The 15,713-nt window shown below is 40.4% G+C and overlaps 1 protein-coding gene across 1 annotated transcript in view; it reads right to left on the reverse strand.

Annotated features, from left to right (window-relative positions):
- Nucleotides 1–2,736: 2,736 nt before the first annotated feature.
- LOC113482009 (10 kDa heat shock protein, mitochondrial) overlaps nt 2,737–15,713 on the reverse strand; it is a 21,855-nt gene continuing 8,878 nt past the window's right edge. Inside the window, exons 3-9 of the mRNA XM_026852178.1 lie at nt 13,832–13,894; nt 13,212–13,312; nt 11,595–11,637; nt 11,240–11,326; nt 6,887–6,966; nt 6,031–6,142; nt 2,737–5,142 (exon numbers count right to left, since the gene is read on the reverse strand). Of these exons, the coding sequence (XP_026707979.1) occupies nt 5,011–5,142; nt 6,031–6,142; nt 6,887–6,966; nt 11,240–11,326; nt 11,595–11,637; nt 13,212–13,312; nt 13,832–13,894 (618 nt within the window). The 3' untranslated portion in view covers nt 2,737–5,010. The remainder of the gene's footprint in view (nt 5,143–6,030; nt 6,143–6,886; nt 6,967–11,239; nt 11,327–11,594; nt 11,638–13,211; nt 13,313–13,831; nt 13,895–15,713) is intronic.

A 15,713-nucleotide genomic window follows, 5' to 3' on the forward strand; every position in this document is an offset into this window, starting at 1 on the left:
CCCCACTTTTAGCAAGAAAGGCTTTTTCTTCTTAAAATGAAATAAAGCCATATTCATTTCTAGCAGCCTACAGTTTTGAGTCCTTGCTTTTGAATCTCACAGGTGTTGACTGTGCTGCAAACCTCAGAATTTCTTTCTAGTTTTTTTTAGTTCAGTGTAAATACACTAAATTGTTAGCGTTGAACCCACTTAGCAATTTCTATATAATTAAGGATGGCTTTTTTAAAATGCCATTTGTCTGACAGTATGTAAGGTTGCCTCTGCCATAGAAACACTAATCTAGATTGTTTTCCTAGCTCTCTATTGTCTTTCAGCTCACAGGGCTACATTTAGGCTCACTATTGGAAAAAACAAAACAAAACAAAACAAAAAAAACAAACATAATTCTTCATCTCAAAAAAAAAAAAAAAAGGCCAACCTCACAGGAGCCAAGATAGATGTCTGTGAAGTGAGTGTAATGGAGAGCATAGCAAAGGAATAAATTCCTCAGCATTCTTTTTTTTGGTACAAGAACTCAAGGGGATCATGGCAGAGGTAAGTATCAGGTTTGAGACAAATCATGGTATCTGTTCAGCCAGCTGCAGAGCACCTTGCTGCAGGGTGCTGTGGATAAAACTACATGGATTTAAAAGGTGACTGAAAAATTCCTGAAAGGAAAACCATCACCTTATTCTCTCTGGAGTCACCAAACCAGAAACTGTTGGGAGACTCTGAGAGCTTGTCTGACTGACTGCATGCTTATCCTGTTCTTTATTGTAAGCGCCCACGCTTCATCCCTGGTGGGCATGGAGCCGAGAGCGTTCTCCTGCAGCAAGGCTTTCTTTCAAAAATCAGGGAGGAGAGTAAGTTGCTTGCTCTGTCTGTGTGAAGACTGTGCAAGAATTACCTGACTTCATGCACTAGTTGAACACAGAATAAACTACACATCTTCCTAAAGCATGAATGCTGAAACCAGAAATATTGGAAAATGCTTCTAAAATGATAAAAAAATCTTCTGGCTTGCCCTTTGTATATACTGAAAGCCAACTATATTTTACTTGGAAAAGTGAGAAGGGGAGGGTGCATTTTGGGTATAGGAAATTCTAATTTAAGCTACTTATTTCATCACCTGCTCTTACACAAACTAGAACGTTAAGGTATGCCTTCATTAGTGTTGTGACCGGCATGACAAACTAAGTTTATAAAATCGGACTGTCAGAGTAACTCTGGCAAGGGCTTTTTTTTTTGTATGCTCTATTTTTATATATATATATATGTGTGTGTGTGTGTGTGTGTATATATATGTATATATATGTGTGTGTATATATATATATGTATATACACACACACACTCTTCTGAGTTTTCATTTTACCAGAATGTATTTTGCATACTCGTTTTTTTGAAAGAACTGCAAATCAAAGCATGAATGCAGTCTCTGACAAAAAATATAACTACACTTATTTATTCAATAACAGGCCACAATTAGAAGCCTGTGTGTCTCAAATGTAGTAGAAAAGTCCCTTACCTGTGTGTGACAATAGAAGTGGCCCTGAAACTATTGGAACAAAAAGAAAAGGCAACCAGTGCTGGTCATGAACCTCTGCAAAAGACTGTTTATACTTTCTGATGCTTAAATTGTTTGGAGAGGAAATACTTTTCTAGTGTTTACAATCAGGAAGAAACTATCCACTGTAACAAAAAAAGTGCCCTGCTCATAATTGTCAGAACAGTTTATTTACATACTTGGTCAACTGCAATAAACTGCTGCTTAACTTCTGTGTTTCTGGTCTGTAAAATACTATTTTAAGCTGAGATCTCTTCTACAGTTCTGATAGGAAGCTTCTCACCACTAAAAACACTTAACAGATCAGCCACCAGTTTTGTGATGTTTGTCTCACGCTTGATGGGGAATGGGCTACATCAATGTAAGCCTTTCCTCAAGCTAGAATTACTTTTTTGCAGTCTTGTCTGTACGTCCACACAGCTCACAAAGCAAAGCTTGTTAGATTTACAGCCAACTGTTAAAAGCTGATGAGGTTTTCCTTGTTCTTAGTATATTCATCTTTGGAAGGTAGAAAGTGCAGGTTGCTGTCTTGACAATTTCCTATGGCTTAGTTTAGAGAACAGTCTTAGTTAGGCTTTAGATATTTTCAAAGCCAAATTTCTCTATCAGAACTTAGACTACTGCTATGAATGAAAGCCGTTAATGTTCCTGACTTCAGGTATGTATAAGTAGAAAGAGACAAAGTGGTTTAGAGGAACAGGTCTGGTGACATACTCTGATCTGTTTAAGCAGATAAACTTTGACAACACCTGGGAGAATTAAAATCTTAAAAGGAAAGTAGCCAAATCACTGTGGCTGACTTGTTGCAAGATATGTTAAGACCAACATCAGGAAAAACCTCAGTGACTTAAGGGAAAAGTAATTTGGAAGTTGTGCTTTGCTTACAGTATGCCCTTGCATCTGTGATGTGCTGTCCCAATCTGCTTATTTTGGTATCTGGAAGGTCCTCTTCTCAGTCACCCTTACTAAAGTAAGTGTAGAACCAGCATTTTCTGTTTTGAGAGATGTATGAATTTGAGGTCTGACTTCAACATGCTCATGAGTATTGTATTTCTTTACTTCTGAAAGAAGAAATACAACTTCACTTCAGCACACCTGGTAGCGGAGAGGGGAGAGCACCCAACCTTCTCTTGGAAGCATGCAGTTGCCTGCAATCTTGGACGACATAAAAAATGAGAATAACTTGCCAAAATATAGTGGTATGGATAAAGAAACAGTTTAATTTTATCCTTTTTTTTTTTTTTACAATATAATTCAAAGACAGTCTCAGTTTCCCTATTATGTAGTCTAAATTAAACCTGTTAATATTTATTAGACAAATCAATGGTTTGCTTAGGCTAACTGAAGTTTTACGGTACCATTCAGGCACATGTGTGTACACAGTACTCATGTAAACAATAGCAAGGGAAAATACAAGCAGTGTTTCACTTAGGCCTTATATAAAATCAGCTTAGTAGAGCAAGTCAACTTTACAGTGCAAACCTGAATGAGAATAAACAGGATTAAAACTTCCCGAGTTTTGTTTTGAAGTGAAACTTTTAAAGCATAAGAGGAAGAAAAGAGGTTTAAAATTATAATGCAGTCCTGAGCACCACATCATTTTCTTTAATTTTGCAGAGGAAATGTAATTAGCAACACCAGTGACATGTTTTTGCCTGTCTCAGTCACCGTGGCCCATAGAAGCGTGCAGAGTGACTGTACAGAACCACACCGTGGATGGTCCTACAGCAGCTTGTAACAGGACTAAACACATTTTACGACCTCCAGAATACACTCCTCCTACCTGCAGTACAAATGTCAAGATACCTCTCGAAATCAAGTAACCTGGTCCATACAAGGCAAGTTAGAACTAAGTGTATAGACAGTAACTGAAGCTGCTTTCGCTCAGATAACATCTCATGCAATCACCCCGCTGACAATTAAATAGTGATAAACATGAGACAGAAAGAGCTGCTGAAGAATACAGCTGCTGAAGTACCTAAGCTTGGTCTCTATTTTCTCATTGTTTACATTCCCTTTACATCCAGGTGGTACAGTTGCTTGAGGTGTGCTTGATTCATATGAAGAAAAACAGAATTTAAGGCATGTTTAGTATATTATGAAAAAAGACATTAGAAATAGGTGGACTCCCTTCTTTCCAAGTAAGTATAATGTAGAAAACAAAAGTGTAGATCACAAAGTAGCTGAGTTAGCCCATTCTGACCTGCTTAAAGAAATAAAAAGAGGGCCCCTGGCAACCTCAGAGAGGAACAACCAGCTAACTTCTTAAACAGCTAAGAAAAATTAATTTAACATACGAACACTGCTAGTGCTTTTAGACCCTGCATTCATGTACATTTAGCAGTATGCCTGCTATATTAATCTCTAAAACATTTAATTCTATCATTCTAGACATAACACAATTAAGCAGCACTCATGGAAATTGTCAGTTATTGCAAATCTGCAAACACAACTTGAAATAAACATCTTAGAAGGGAACAGAAGCATGAATCCAAATCTTTCTGTCAAAGCATACAATTCAGGTGAATGAAGAAAAAAATGTTGAAAACATGATTAACTTTTGAAAAGAATCAGGTTCAATATTTCAGGTACTTAGACTGTTTTTACTAGGAATACAAGCAAAGACTGTGCTAGTGTGTTATGTAGTGTAACATGAATATTTATGAGGTATAATCTGTAAGCAGTTGCCATAAATATGCACAGGTAGAAGCCATTGACTTTTCTGCCACGGTTGTTCTTTAGAGAAGTTGTGGACTGGAGCAGAGCAGAAGCCTGCCTTAACAGGACAGAACCTCTTCTCTGCTGCACACAAACCTCCATGGCTAACAAAAAACCAAGTCCCGAAAGTAGGTTAGAAGTGTATCAAGAATATATATGTTCAATAGCATAGTGAAATTGTCCTTTTGGTATTACTCATACTATAGATCCTATTAGTATTTGGATATATGCATACAAGCAATATGCACATCCAAAAGTAAATCTTCAAAGCCATCTTAAAAAAATAAAAGCTAAATTAGAAATAAGCTACACTGCAGGAAGCCTCCCGCAGAATTATATATTTAAGGTGATAATCTTTGAACTAAGACTTAATATAGCTACTGCATTAAAAAATGGCTTACTGTGAAATCTTAGTCTCACTTTTTTCCCACCCAATCAGACACATCTTCAGGATTGTGATTCAATGATTGTTTAGCAGCAATTTTAGAGAACTGTAAATTCTTTTATTAACAGGCATTATAAACAGATACTACTTTTATTTAAAAACCATGAGTGCCACACTGATGAATATACAGCTCATGAATAACTTAAAAGTATTTCCCATATTAAAAGGCAATGCACACAGCATACAAAAAGTATACTAAACAAAGCTATGAGGATACGTGATTGAAGTGTCTAAAATGATATATACAGTACATCATTAATGTTTTGTTTATATTCAGTACAGGCTTCTGTACTGCCATTCCCATCATGCCTCACTCTCCCCTGACACTGAATTTTGCACTTCTTCTTCCAAAATTGGTACAATCAGGTTATCCTTAGACATCAGGTTATACTTCATCACAAACTTAGTGAACCGGTGACACAAGAAAGTTTCATTCTGGAGATGAAAAAAGGGGAAAAAACAATGTCTGTAGAAGGAATATTTTAAACAATTGAGAAGAAGATACTAAAAGAAACTGCTTATATGTAATTGCCTCATTAGATCTACAAGTCTTAGAAAGAAATAGTAATGCTTAAATGGTAAATTTATATTACTTCTTTTAAATCTTTCCTTTACTGCTTCCTTATAGTTACTGCAATTAACAACAAACTCTACTGGACCGCAGGCTTAAGTCCCAGCACTTAGACAAGAATATATTCAAGTATCAATGCAGTCCTGATCCACACTCCAGAAGAGATTTTTAAGGTATTATGAAACTTCTACACACACTATCCCCAACACAATGGGGCACAACCACTCCACAGCTGCTCCAGCAACCCTAAGTGGGATTTGATACACGTCTTTTACATCCAACCATACCCCTTTATCTCCTTTCTATCTGTTAATTTCTTTAAAAGGTGGAATTTACTGGAGGTGCACAAGCTGCCACCAATTACTGTTTCTTTGCAGTTTTACAATTAGAATTCCTTAACTGCTGTGTAACAGGTACAAACAGGAAACAGACATAAGCAGTACTAACTGTACCAAGTGATTGAATACATTCAGGAGTCTACAACCAGATGAGTTTGAGTTGTTTGTACAAAACCTCAAATTCTGACCTTTTTTCCAAATGAGGGAAATCATAACTGGGTAAACTAATTATATAAATTAATGTTCATACATGTATAACATAGCATTTCAGTTCTAAAACTGTAATCTACTCTAATCAATACTTCACCTGAATGCAGATCTGGCAGGACTAAAATAAAACATGTAATTGTATTACATCTCAGCTGTAACTTCAGTAAATGCCCTTCTTTGAAGATGTAAGTTGATACTACTTACTTCATATTCATCAAATATCTGCCGGTGATGAAAATAAGCATGTGAAAATATTCTGTAAATCCTTCGGCACACTGATCCTAATTTGGCTACAGAGGATTCCTTTATGCTAACCCTGTAAGGAGAAAGGTTACAGAAACAGGTTTTCAAAAATTATTACCGAGAGAGATGTTGACGTGAACTTGTACTATATAAATTACATATGAAATTTAGACTTAAGCAGTGCAAATATATGTGTCTGAAATTGATTGGTTTTGGAAGGAAAATAAAAATGTTGATGAATATTCCACATTTAAAAACTACTCTCACTACAAAAAAAAGTTTTGCCTGTAGATAAATATCATCTTCCAGTTGTACCTCCTTCCTTGCCAATACCAGATTTCTAGAGAAGCACAATTTTGACTTCTCCAGTTAGATTCCCGTGATTCAACATGTGGGCTGCCCCTTCAGTACACTCAGTCTCTGTCTTCTGTGGTCACTGATGTACCACAGTAGATGGGTGTCAGCTTCTGGAGGCTTTCAGGGCCGTAGTGTTTAAGTCCTTTGAGTTACTGCATCTCTCTAAAGGCCATCCTGTTGTTTAGGTTGGCACTACTCCAATGGAAGCCCCATAACATCAGCTGGTATTAATAAGACAGTTTCCACCTAAAAAGCACCCCTCAGCTCCAGTAAATGGCAAACTGTTTGAACAGGCAGGAATTCTTCCTTAGCTTAAAAGTGGCAATAGGCCTACCAACAAGTGACACTTCTGATATTTTCAGTAGTAGACCATGAAAAACGTGTTATGCCTCTCAACGTGCTTTCTAAGTGTTTAGGTGCCACCTACTCCCTCCCTCCTCCCAAAAGAAAGCGTTTTTACCTGCTGGGGAAATATTTATTGCTATTCAGAAGACATGCAGCTCCATCAAGTGTGTGTCTGGTGTAGTCTATAGCAGGACACTACAAAAACAGTAAGTGAGCACATGTATGAGTGCATGCACAACATTGTCATGTAACTTGTTTAAAAAGAAACATTTAAATTATGCTTCCCGATGCTTTTGACTACACTGGTCATTTTTATTGCCAGGAGTTTCACATAGCTTCTCTGAAGATCTACATTTCCTCTTTAAGTGAGCCGTTTCTTTTCTCTGTTTCACAACCCATGTTAAGTTATTTCAAGAAAAAAGTTACTATGGAAATGTGATAATACACAAGTAGTGAATTTTATGCATATCCTTAAGTAAAGCTGGATAATAAGAATACATACTGGGAGTACACTCAAAGGAAAGATGGTTGTTACCTCACAGTTCACCTATTTCCCACACAGTCAAGCTGCCAGACTCTTTATTTCACAGCATAAATTAATACCTGATCAAAAAAAAAAACAAACCCTCAAACCTGCACCCAAGTGTATCAATGCTTCTGACCTTAGCAAAGAAAACCAAGATCATTAGTGTTGCTAATGGGATGGCTCCTACTATTGGAGTGTTGGAATGGAAGGAGACAGGCTCTTGAGGAAGGACAGGCAGGGGACATGATGACGGAGGTTGTCCTCTATGTCAGTGACCAGCTGGAGTGCACAGAGACATGCCTGGGGATGGATGAGGAGTTAACTGAGAACTTACAGGTCAGGGTTAAAGGGGGCACAGGGACAAGAGATGCTATAGTGGGGTCTGTTACAGGCCACCCGACCAGAAGACCGAGTGGGTGAGGCCCTCTACAGACAGGTAGGAGCAGCCTCATGTTCACAAGCCCTGGTCCTCATGGGAGACTTCAACCACCAATACCTTCTAGAGTCCATAAGCAATCCAGGAGGTTCCTGGAATGCATTGATGGTAACTTCCTTCTCCAAGTGATAAGAGGAGCCAACAAGGAGAGGTGCTCTGCTGGACCTTCTTCTCACCAACAAGGAGGGGCTGGTGGGGAGCGTGAAGTTCAGGGGCAGCTTGGGCTGCAGGGACCACAAAATGGTGGAGTTCAAGATCCTTAGGGCAGCAAGGAGGGCGATCAACAAGCTCACTACTCTGGACTACAGAAGAGCAGACTTTGGCCTCTTTAGGGATCTGCTTGGCAGAGTAAAATGGGATAAAGGCCTGGAGGGAAGAGGGGCCCAAAAAATCTCATTAATATTCAACAATCACCTCCTCCAAGCTCAGGAGCGATGCATCCCAACAAAGAGAAGTCAGGAGGCCTGCAGGGATGAACAAGGAGCTCCTGGACAAGCTCACACATAAAAAGGAAGCCTACAGAGGGTGGAAGCAAGGACTGATAGCCTGGGAGGAGTACAGAGCTGTCTAGGTAGCCAGGGATCAGGTTAGGAAGGGCAAAGCCCTCATAGAATTCAATCTGGCCAGGGACATCAAGGGCAGCAAGAACAGCTTCTATAGGTATGTTGATGATAACAGGAAGACTAGGGAAAATGTGGGCCCTCTCCAGAAGGACACGGGAGACTGATTACCTGGGATATGGAGAAGGCTGAGGTACTCTGACTCTTTTGCCTGAGTCTTCACCAGCAAGGGCTCCAGCCACACTGCCCAAGACACAGAAGGTAAAGGCAGGGACTGGGAGAAGGAGAAACTGTTCACTGTACAAGATCAGGTTTGAGACCATCTAAGGAACTTGAAGGTGCACAGGTCCACGGGACCTGATGAGATGCATCTGTGGGTCCTGGGGAAACTGGTGGATGGAGTGGCTAAGCCACTATTCATATTTGAGAAGTTGTGGCAGTCCAGTGAAGTTCCCACTGACTGGAAAAGGAGAAACATAACCCCATTTTTAAAAAGGGAAAAAAGGAAGACCTAGGGAACTACAGGCCAGTCAGTGTCCAGCAAGATCATGGAGCAGATCCTCCTGGAAAGCTGTGCTAGGGGACACAGAAAATAAAGAGGTGATTGGTGACACCCAACATGGCTTCGCTAAGGGCAAATTGTACCTGACAAAGCTGGTGGCCTTCTAAGATGGGGTTACGGCGCTGGTGGCTAAGGGAGGAGCGACTGATATCATCTACCTGGACTTGTGTAAAGCTTTTGATACTGTCCTGCACGACATCTTTGTCTTGAAATTAGAGAGACATGGATTTGATGAAGCACTCGGTGGATAAGGAATTAGCTGGATGGTCACATTCAAAAGAGTTGCGGTCAACAGCTCAATGTCCGAGTGAAGAGTGGTGACAAGTGCCATTCCTCAGGGGTTGGTGCTGGGACCAGTGCTGTTTAACACCTTTGTTGGTGACACAGACAGTGAGATTGAGGGTACCCTCAGCAAGTCTTGCTGACAACCCCAAGCTGTGTGATGCCGTCAACACACTGGAGGGAAGGGCTGTACCATCCAGAGGGACCTGGACAGGCTGGAGAGGTGGGAACAGGCAAACCTCATGGAGTTCAACAAGGCCAAGGGCAAGGTCCTGCACATGGGTTGGGGCAAGCCCAAGCACAAATACAGGCTGGGCCATGAGTGGATTGAGAGCAGCCGTGAGGAGAAGGACCTGGGTGTACCTGGTGGATGGAAAACTGTGACCCAGAAAGCCAGCCGTGTCCTGGGCTGCACCAAGAGAAGTGTGGCCAGCAGGGCGAGGGAGGGGATTTTCCCCCTCTACTCAGGTCTCATGAGACTCCCCCTGCAGTGCTGTGTCCAGCTCTGGGGGCACCAACACAAGAAGGCCGTGGACCTGTTGGAGCAGGTCCAGAGGAGGCCACGAAGACGATCAGGGGGCTGGAGCACCTCCCCTGTGAGGACAGGCTGAGAGTGTTGGGGTGTTCAGCCAGAAGAAGAGAAGGCTCCAGGGAGACCATATAGCAGCCTTCCAGTGCTGAAAGGGGCTACAGGAAAGGTGGGGAGGGACTCTGCATCAGGGAGGGTAGGGACAGGACCAGAGGTAACGGTTTTAAACTGAAAGAGGGTAGATTTAGGTTGGGTGGATGGAAGAAATTCTTCCCTGTGAGGGTGGTGAGGCCCTGGCACAGGTTGCCCAGAGCAGCTGTGGCTGCCCCCTCCCTGGCAGTGTTCCAGGCCAGGTTGGACGGGGGTTTGGGCAACCTGGGCTAGTGGAAGGTGTCCCTGCCCATGGCAGGGGGGTGGGAACTGCATGGTCTTTAAGGTCCCTTCCAACCCAAATCATTCTATGATTCTATGATTCTAGCTAAGTGTATAACAAGCGAAGCCTTCACTCTGCAATCAGGTACATGTAGAAGAGAGGGAAGAAAGTAAAGATTAACTGAGACAGGCTGAGAGAGCACGAACATCTGTCCATTTTGCCATTCTCCAGTTTCAGGAAAAAGACTTCTCAGTAGTACATTCTGGTCACTAGTTCAAGGCTGCATCACTCACTATCTGACCATTAGTTGATAGCTATTATCAACATGGAAAAAGGTAGATGAATGATGTGTATTCAGAGATAAAAAGCAGCCTGAAATTCTCCAGTCTAGCTGAGTATAACAGACTTACTGCATGCTAATATATGGAGTAGGGATGAGAGTTAAAGGTTTTAGTGGGAAAGAAGTTGGCCTCCAGAGCTAAATCAAGGCATCTCAGGAAATTAAAATAAAAAGCTTACAGGACAAATAGGATAAGGTTAATAAGAACCAACACCTTATTCTGAAAGGTAAAACACAAAGATAAATATGACAGAGTGTACTATCACCATAACCAATAGCAACAGAGAAAGGCCTTCTGAAGCCAAAAAAAAAAAAAGTACCAAGTGGTTTAATAGGAGTGCTGAACAAAGTTTACAGTAGTTGGACACTCAGGGAGACAAGCTACTGCCATGCTGATAATGCACTCGACATAAAGCATTCTTATGACTCCACTACCTTTTAGAAACAGCTTCCCTAAGCACGTGCACAGGCTGTCACTTGCAGAGCGTCAGGCTTACATGCCTAGTGCTATGGATCAAGGCCAAAGTTTGAAGAGGACAGCCTATTCCCAGCATGTGCTCTTCTTTCAATTAAACAAAGACCTTTATCCACTGAGTCTCAGGCTGTCTCAACACAAATTAAGAGAGATGAGGGCTATGTGCAAAGTCTCTAATACTGCTGTAGAAAGCAGTTGCTTCTTACCTCATCCCGTTCTTTTGTAAACCACTACACAATAGGAAAGAGGGAAACTTCAAGTGATATTCTAACCCACACAAGCTCTCAGTTTGAATAAGGAGCCAGCTATAATGGTCTCCCCATGAACATATGAACTGTGAAAGAAAATCCTACCTCAATGGGGTCAGTTTTCCAAAATACCATACCTCTTTGGGAGTTTTATGAGCTGCACAAAGAAAAATCCATTGTTCAGTAGCTGTCATCTGAGTACAAGTGTCTGGGTGACATTCACTCTGTTAAAACAATCGTTCAGTTATGAAAACTGCCCAACAGCAAAAATGAGCTGATCTTTTCAAACCACTTTCTTGCCCCATCCCCTCCCCCCCAAAAAAAGGGGTTTTTACCAGAAGTTTTCAAAACCCTAAAAAAAAAACCTTACCTCAAACCACTGCTTAAGTCTATGTGTATAAATTTAGAAGAAATCTCTGAAAATTCTGCATCTTACAATACAAAAAAAGTCTCCTCCCTGATATAATATAAAAATATCAAGAAAAGAATTACCTGAAGCTTGACAGCTAGTCCATTGAGTTCAAGGCAGAATTGTCTAGAAATATGAACACAGCAGCATCAAAATCAACTATTTGTTTACCCACTGGAAACTTCTAATAAAAACCAAGGTTATAAATTCTGATCTTCTTCACAGATCTCTAACATTTTTGGAAATTTTTCTTGTAAAGTGGAAAAAATACATCAGAACATGAAAAAAATCATACTTCAAGAATACCATCAAATAATTTCAGCTGATATCACACCTCAAAAGGCAACAGGCTAGGAATTAACACACTATACAAGGACCTACAAGTTGACAGAAACAGAATTCACACCAGCATTTTTTTTTTTACCCAACAACACAATTATATCTTAATTCTTACCTGACAGTAGAGACTGAACTTAGTAAATAATTAGTGGAAGTGTTTAAAATACCAACTTTGTTTTGAAAGAAAGTGCTATTTCACAAATACAGATTAAAAAAATTAAAGAGCGTAAGTTTTTAATTCATATAGCTGGATCATTCCATCCTTCTAAGATATACTCCCTTCAGATCAGTTAAGTGGCTGAAGACCCACCACAGATCATTAACAAAGTAGGACAGAATTCTAGAAATACTGCTTTCACTAGAATGTACCTGAGAGCGCATTCTTTAACGTTAGAGAATTCACTCCTCCATCTTACCAGACAAATCTGAATAAATTTTCCAAACGAGACAATATTTAGTGACAAGTCACTTTTATGAATCTACAATGATTTTTGGTGTACACGAAAGGACAGAGGAAATCCTTAAAATGTGTCTTCTGCAATTGTGTGTATACACTTTTTCCTCTTGTGAGGATTCCCTGTGTCTGTTAGAACTATTCCAGACCAGAGGAGAAAAAAACGGGAGGCAAAAGTTCAGGATATATAAATCTACGTATAGCTTAGATCTGAAAGTATATTTGGTAAAATTAGAAGACACACTTATAACAAAAAAAAAAAAAGAAGACACTAAGGTATGTAAGTAAGGGATACTAAGGTAATGCCAGGAAAAAAGGATTACTACATATGTATTAACAGGGTGTAAACCTACACTACAAAGGAAAAATATTTTCAGGCGCAAACTACCTAGGCTGAACATACTGATTATACTGAACAACAAAAATCAAGAAGGACAAAAAGTTCTGAGTTTCCTTACAGCTACAAAAAGAACTCTAAGACACAGGTACTCATGCTTTCCCAGCTAAAGCCTGTTTTCCTCCAAGTTTCAGAGGAAGCCCTGGGAGCATCTAGAAATCCCATTTCCAATTAGCGGAGATGAAGAAGTGACTATAGTAGGAGAAAGTGCTATGGAAACTTATGGCCACATTTTCATATTCAAAACATGCTAGTAGAACTTTTGAACTGACAGGTACAAATGTTTTCTTAAAACACATCTAAAACACTAGATCAGAGTGCATCATAAATCTTTAGAAAGAACAAGGAATTCAGAAAATAATTAATACCAAAATATAAGCATATTTAATATAGAAGTATCAAGTTTCATTTAAATTATTTTGATCTGTCATATTCAAAAAGACTCACTACCACTATCAATGAACAACACTTAGAATCAGCACACTATACTGACAAAAGATGGATTCTTACCTTAAATGTTCATACTTCCATACACCTTCATCCTGGCCTTCAGGAGGTTCAAGGATCTTATCAATGTTGGAACAGTCTGCCCTTATGTTTTGCTGAATATACTAGGAGAGGGGGAAAAAGTAAATCTGGATCTTCTTGTAGTTATCGTAGGACAGTGTATTTAGGACAGTACATCTCTGAGGGACTTTGAGAGAAAAACTCTTTACTTGAGAAGTGACTGACAGACTAAAAAGTTAAAAAGTAGACAGGCAGGGTAAATAAATTGGTATAAAAAAGGCCAGTCTGAAAAATACCTTTCCTCAATTAGAAAAGGTAAAAGAATGGGTAAATTTTACAGCTTTTTTACAACATCGATCTCAAGACAAAAGAACCCCAGAGGAAAACCCACCATTTTCTTAAATCTATTTTGTTTAAGCCACACATGGGAATTCTAGTTATTTCTGCATACACGATTAATAATTACAATTTTTTTAAATATACGTAGGGTGCTTATGAAATTTGCTCCTGTGCAGCAACATTCTAAGCAGATAAACAGAATGCCCTGTTCCCTATTTTTTCCAACAAAATACAAAACTCAGGAAACTGAATTTATGAACAACATTTCACGTAAGTAAGAATACCTGCTGAACAGCTAAGGTACTATCCATTTCTTCAAAGGATTCATCAGGCCAATTGTAGAAATCCTGTTAAAAAAAAAAGTTTAAACCAGTTTAACAAAAATAGAGATGGAGGAAGAAAAGCACGCAACCTACAATAAGCTCGAACGTGCAGGAAAATAGATGTAGTTTATACAATTCCAGGAAGCTACATCTTAACTGAAGCGGCACACAGTCTTGGCAAGAACAGGGTGAAATGGAACTTACGCTCCTGATGTTACAGTAGTAGAACATCCCCAAATCAAAGTTCTGTCTGACTTGGCATACTATAAACATTGTCTCTCCCCCACATCTTACTGTAACACCTATATAGCCTGCATTTTTAAAATTAAATATTTTCATACAGTGCCCGTTTCACATATTAACCCTGTAAGAATAGGGAAGGGGTCTGCAGAGAGTAGCATTATACAATGGCTATAAAACTAAAAATCCCAGTACGTTCTAGTAGGAACACACCCTGAAAATATCTTCTCTAAACTGAGATAACGCAGTGTTATCTCAGTCCCTAACTTGGAACTACATTCTCTCGGTATGGTCAGCATGCTGCACAACCGGATGGTTACCAGCTCTGCTAACCTGCCGTGTTTAATATCAGTAATGATAAAACCCTCCTGAAGTTTCACCTCGGATCCAGCTGTACATTGGTGTTCTGCAGCAATTCACACCTGTTGCAACTGTGATCATCCCTGACATATGCATTTTCTTACTTCGCATTTTTCACATCTAAAATGTAGTGCTACTCTCTCTTATTATCCAGAGATGCTGCACATCAGCCTCCCATAGCTGTCCTAGTAGATGCAATGACTCAATGAAAATGTTCCCACTGTGAAGCTTCGCAATCTGTTCTTGGGAGAACACTGTCATCTCCAGAGCAAATACCTAGAGTGAATATCCAGTGTTGAAATATCATTAAGTAATTGTATTTACATACTGAATAGCTATACCACAGTGTCAACCAAAATTAAAACTTAAATACAGCCACAAAAAAAACCACGATTGCATCACTATACACAAAATTCTTCATGAAGAAACGTACATGAACTTTATAATATACTTTTGTCATATTTTACCCCAAATTTACGAAACAGAAGGCACAAAACATTCCGTTTCCTTCATAGATTAAACATGTATAGAATGATTTACAGGGTTGTGTAACAATTTTACCCCTGCACATGATGACAAAGAATAGGAGGAGAAACGAGATGCATTTTTCCTTCAACACTGTGTCATATACTGCTGCTTCTGACTGTGAGCTCTCCTCACAGAAGCAGAGTACGAAAGTCTTGCATAAAGGCCTCACAGATCACATCTCTGAAATAATCTTTAAAAATGTCGCTTGCGTGTTTGAGACGCACCTTTTCAAGATGACCTTGAAAGACCAGAAATAAATCGGTTCCATTGCGATTAAAAGAAACGATCTGCCAGCGGCCCCGGTTCACTCTGCGAGGCGCGAGGTGACGCGAGGGAGGGATGGATGACTCGTCCCTCCGGACGCACAGGCCGGCTACCGCCCGCCGGGCCACGCCGAACTCCCCGCCCCGGTCCGGCCGTCGGAGCCCTCAGCGACCTCACTCAGCCCATGACGTATTTAGTAATTTAACAGCAACAACAGTAGTACGCTGACAGCACTGGAAAGCCAGCGCTGCCTGAAGGAAGCCCGAGATCCGGGGACCGGCGCTTCGCCCCGGCCCGTACGCGGTGATTTCACAAGCGCCGGCAGCGCTGCTGCCGCCCCCGGACCTGGAGGGCACCGCCGATGACAGCCGCCGCGCTCCGGGACGCGGACCGGACGCCACAGACTTTCGCTCCCCAGCGGAGCCCGCAGAGCCCCGGGCCTGTCTCTTAT

The sequence above is a fragment of the Athene cunicularia genome (genome assembly GCF_003259725.1).
Source record: "Athene cunicularia isolate RWA chromosome 7 unlocalized genomic scaffold, athCun1 chr7_part1, whole genome shotgun sequence".
Taxonomy (NCBI): Eukaryota; Metazoa; Chordata; class Aves; order Strigiformes; family Strigidae; genus Athene; species Athene cunicularia.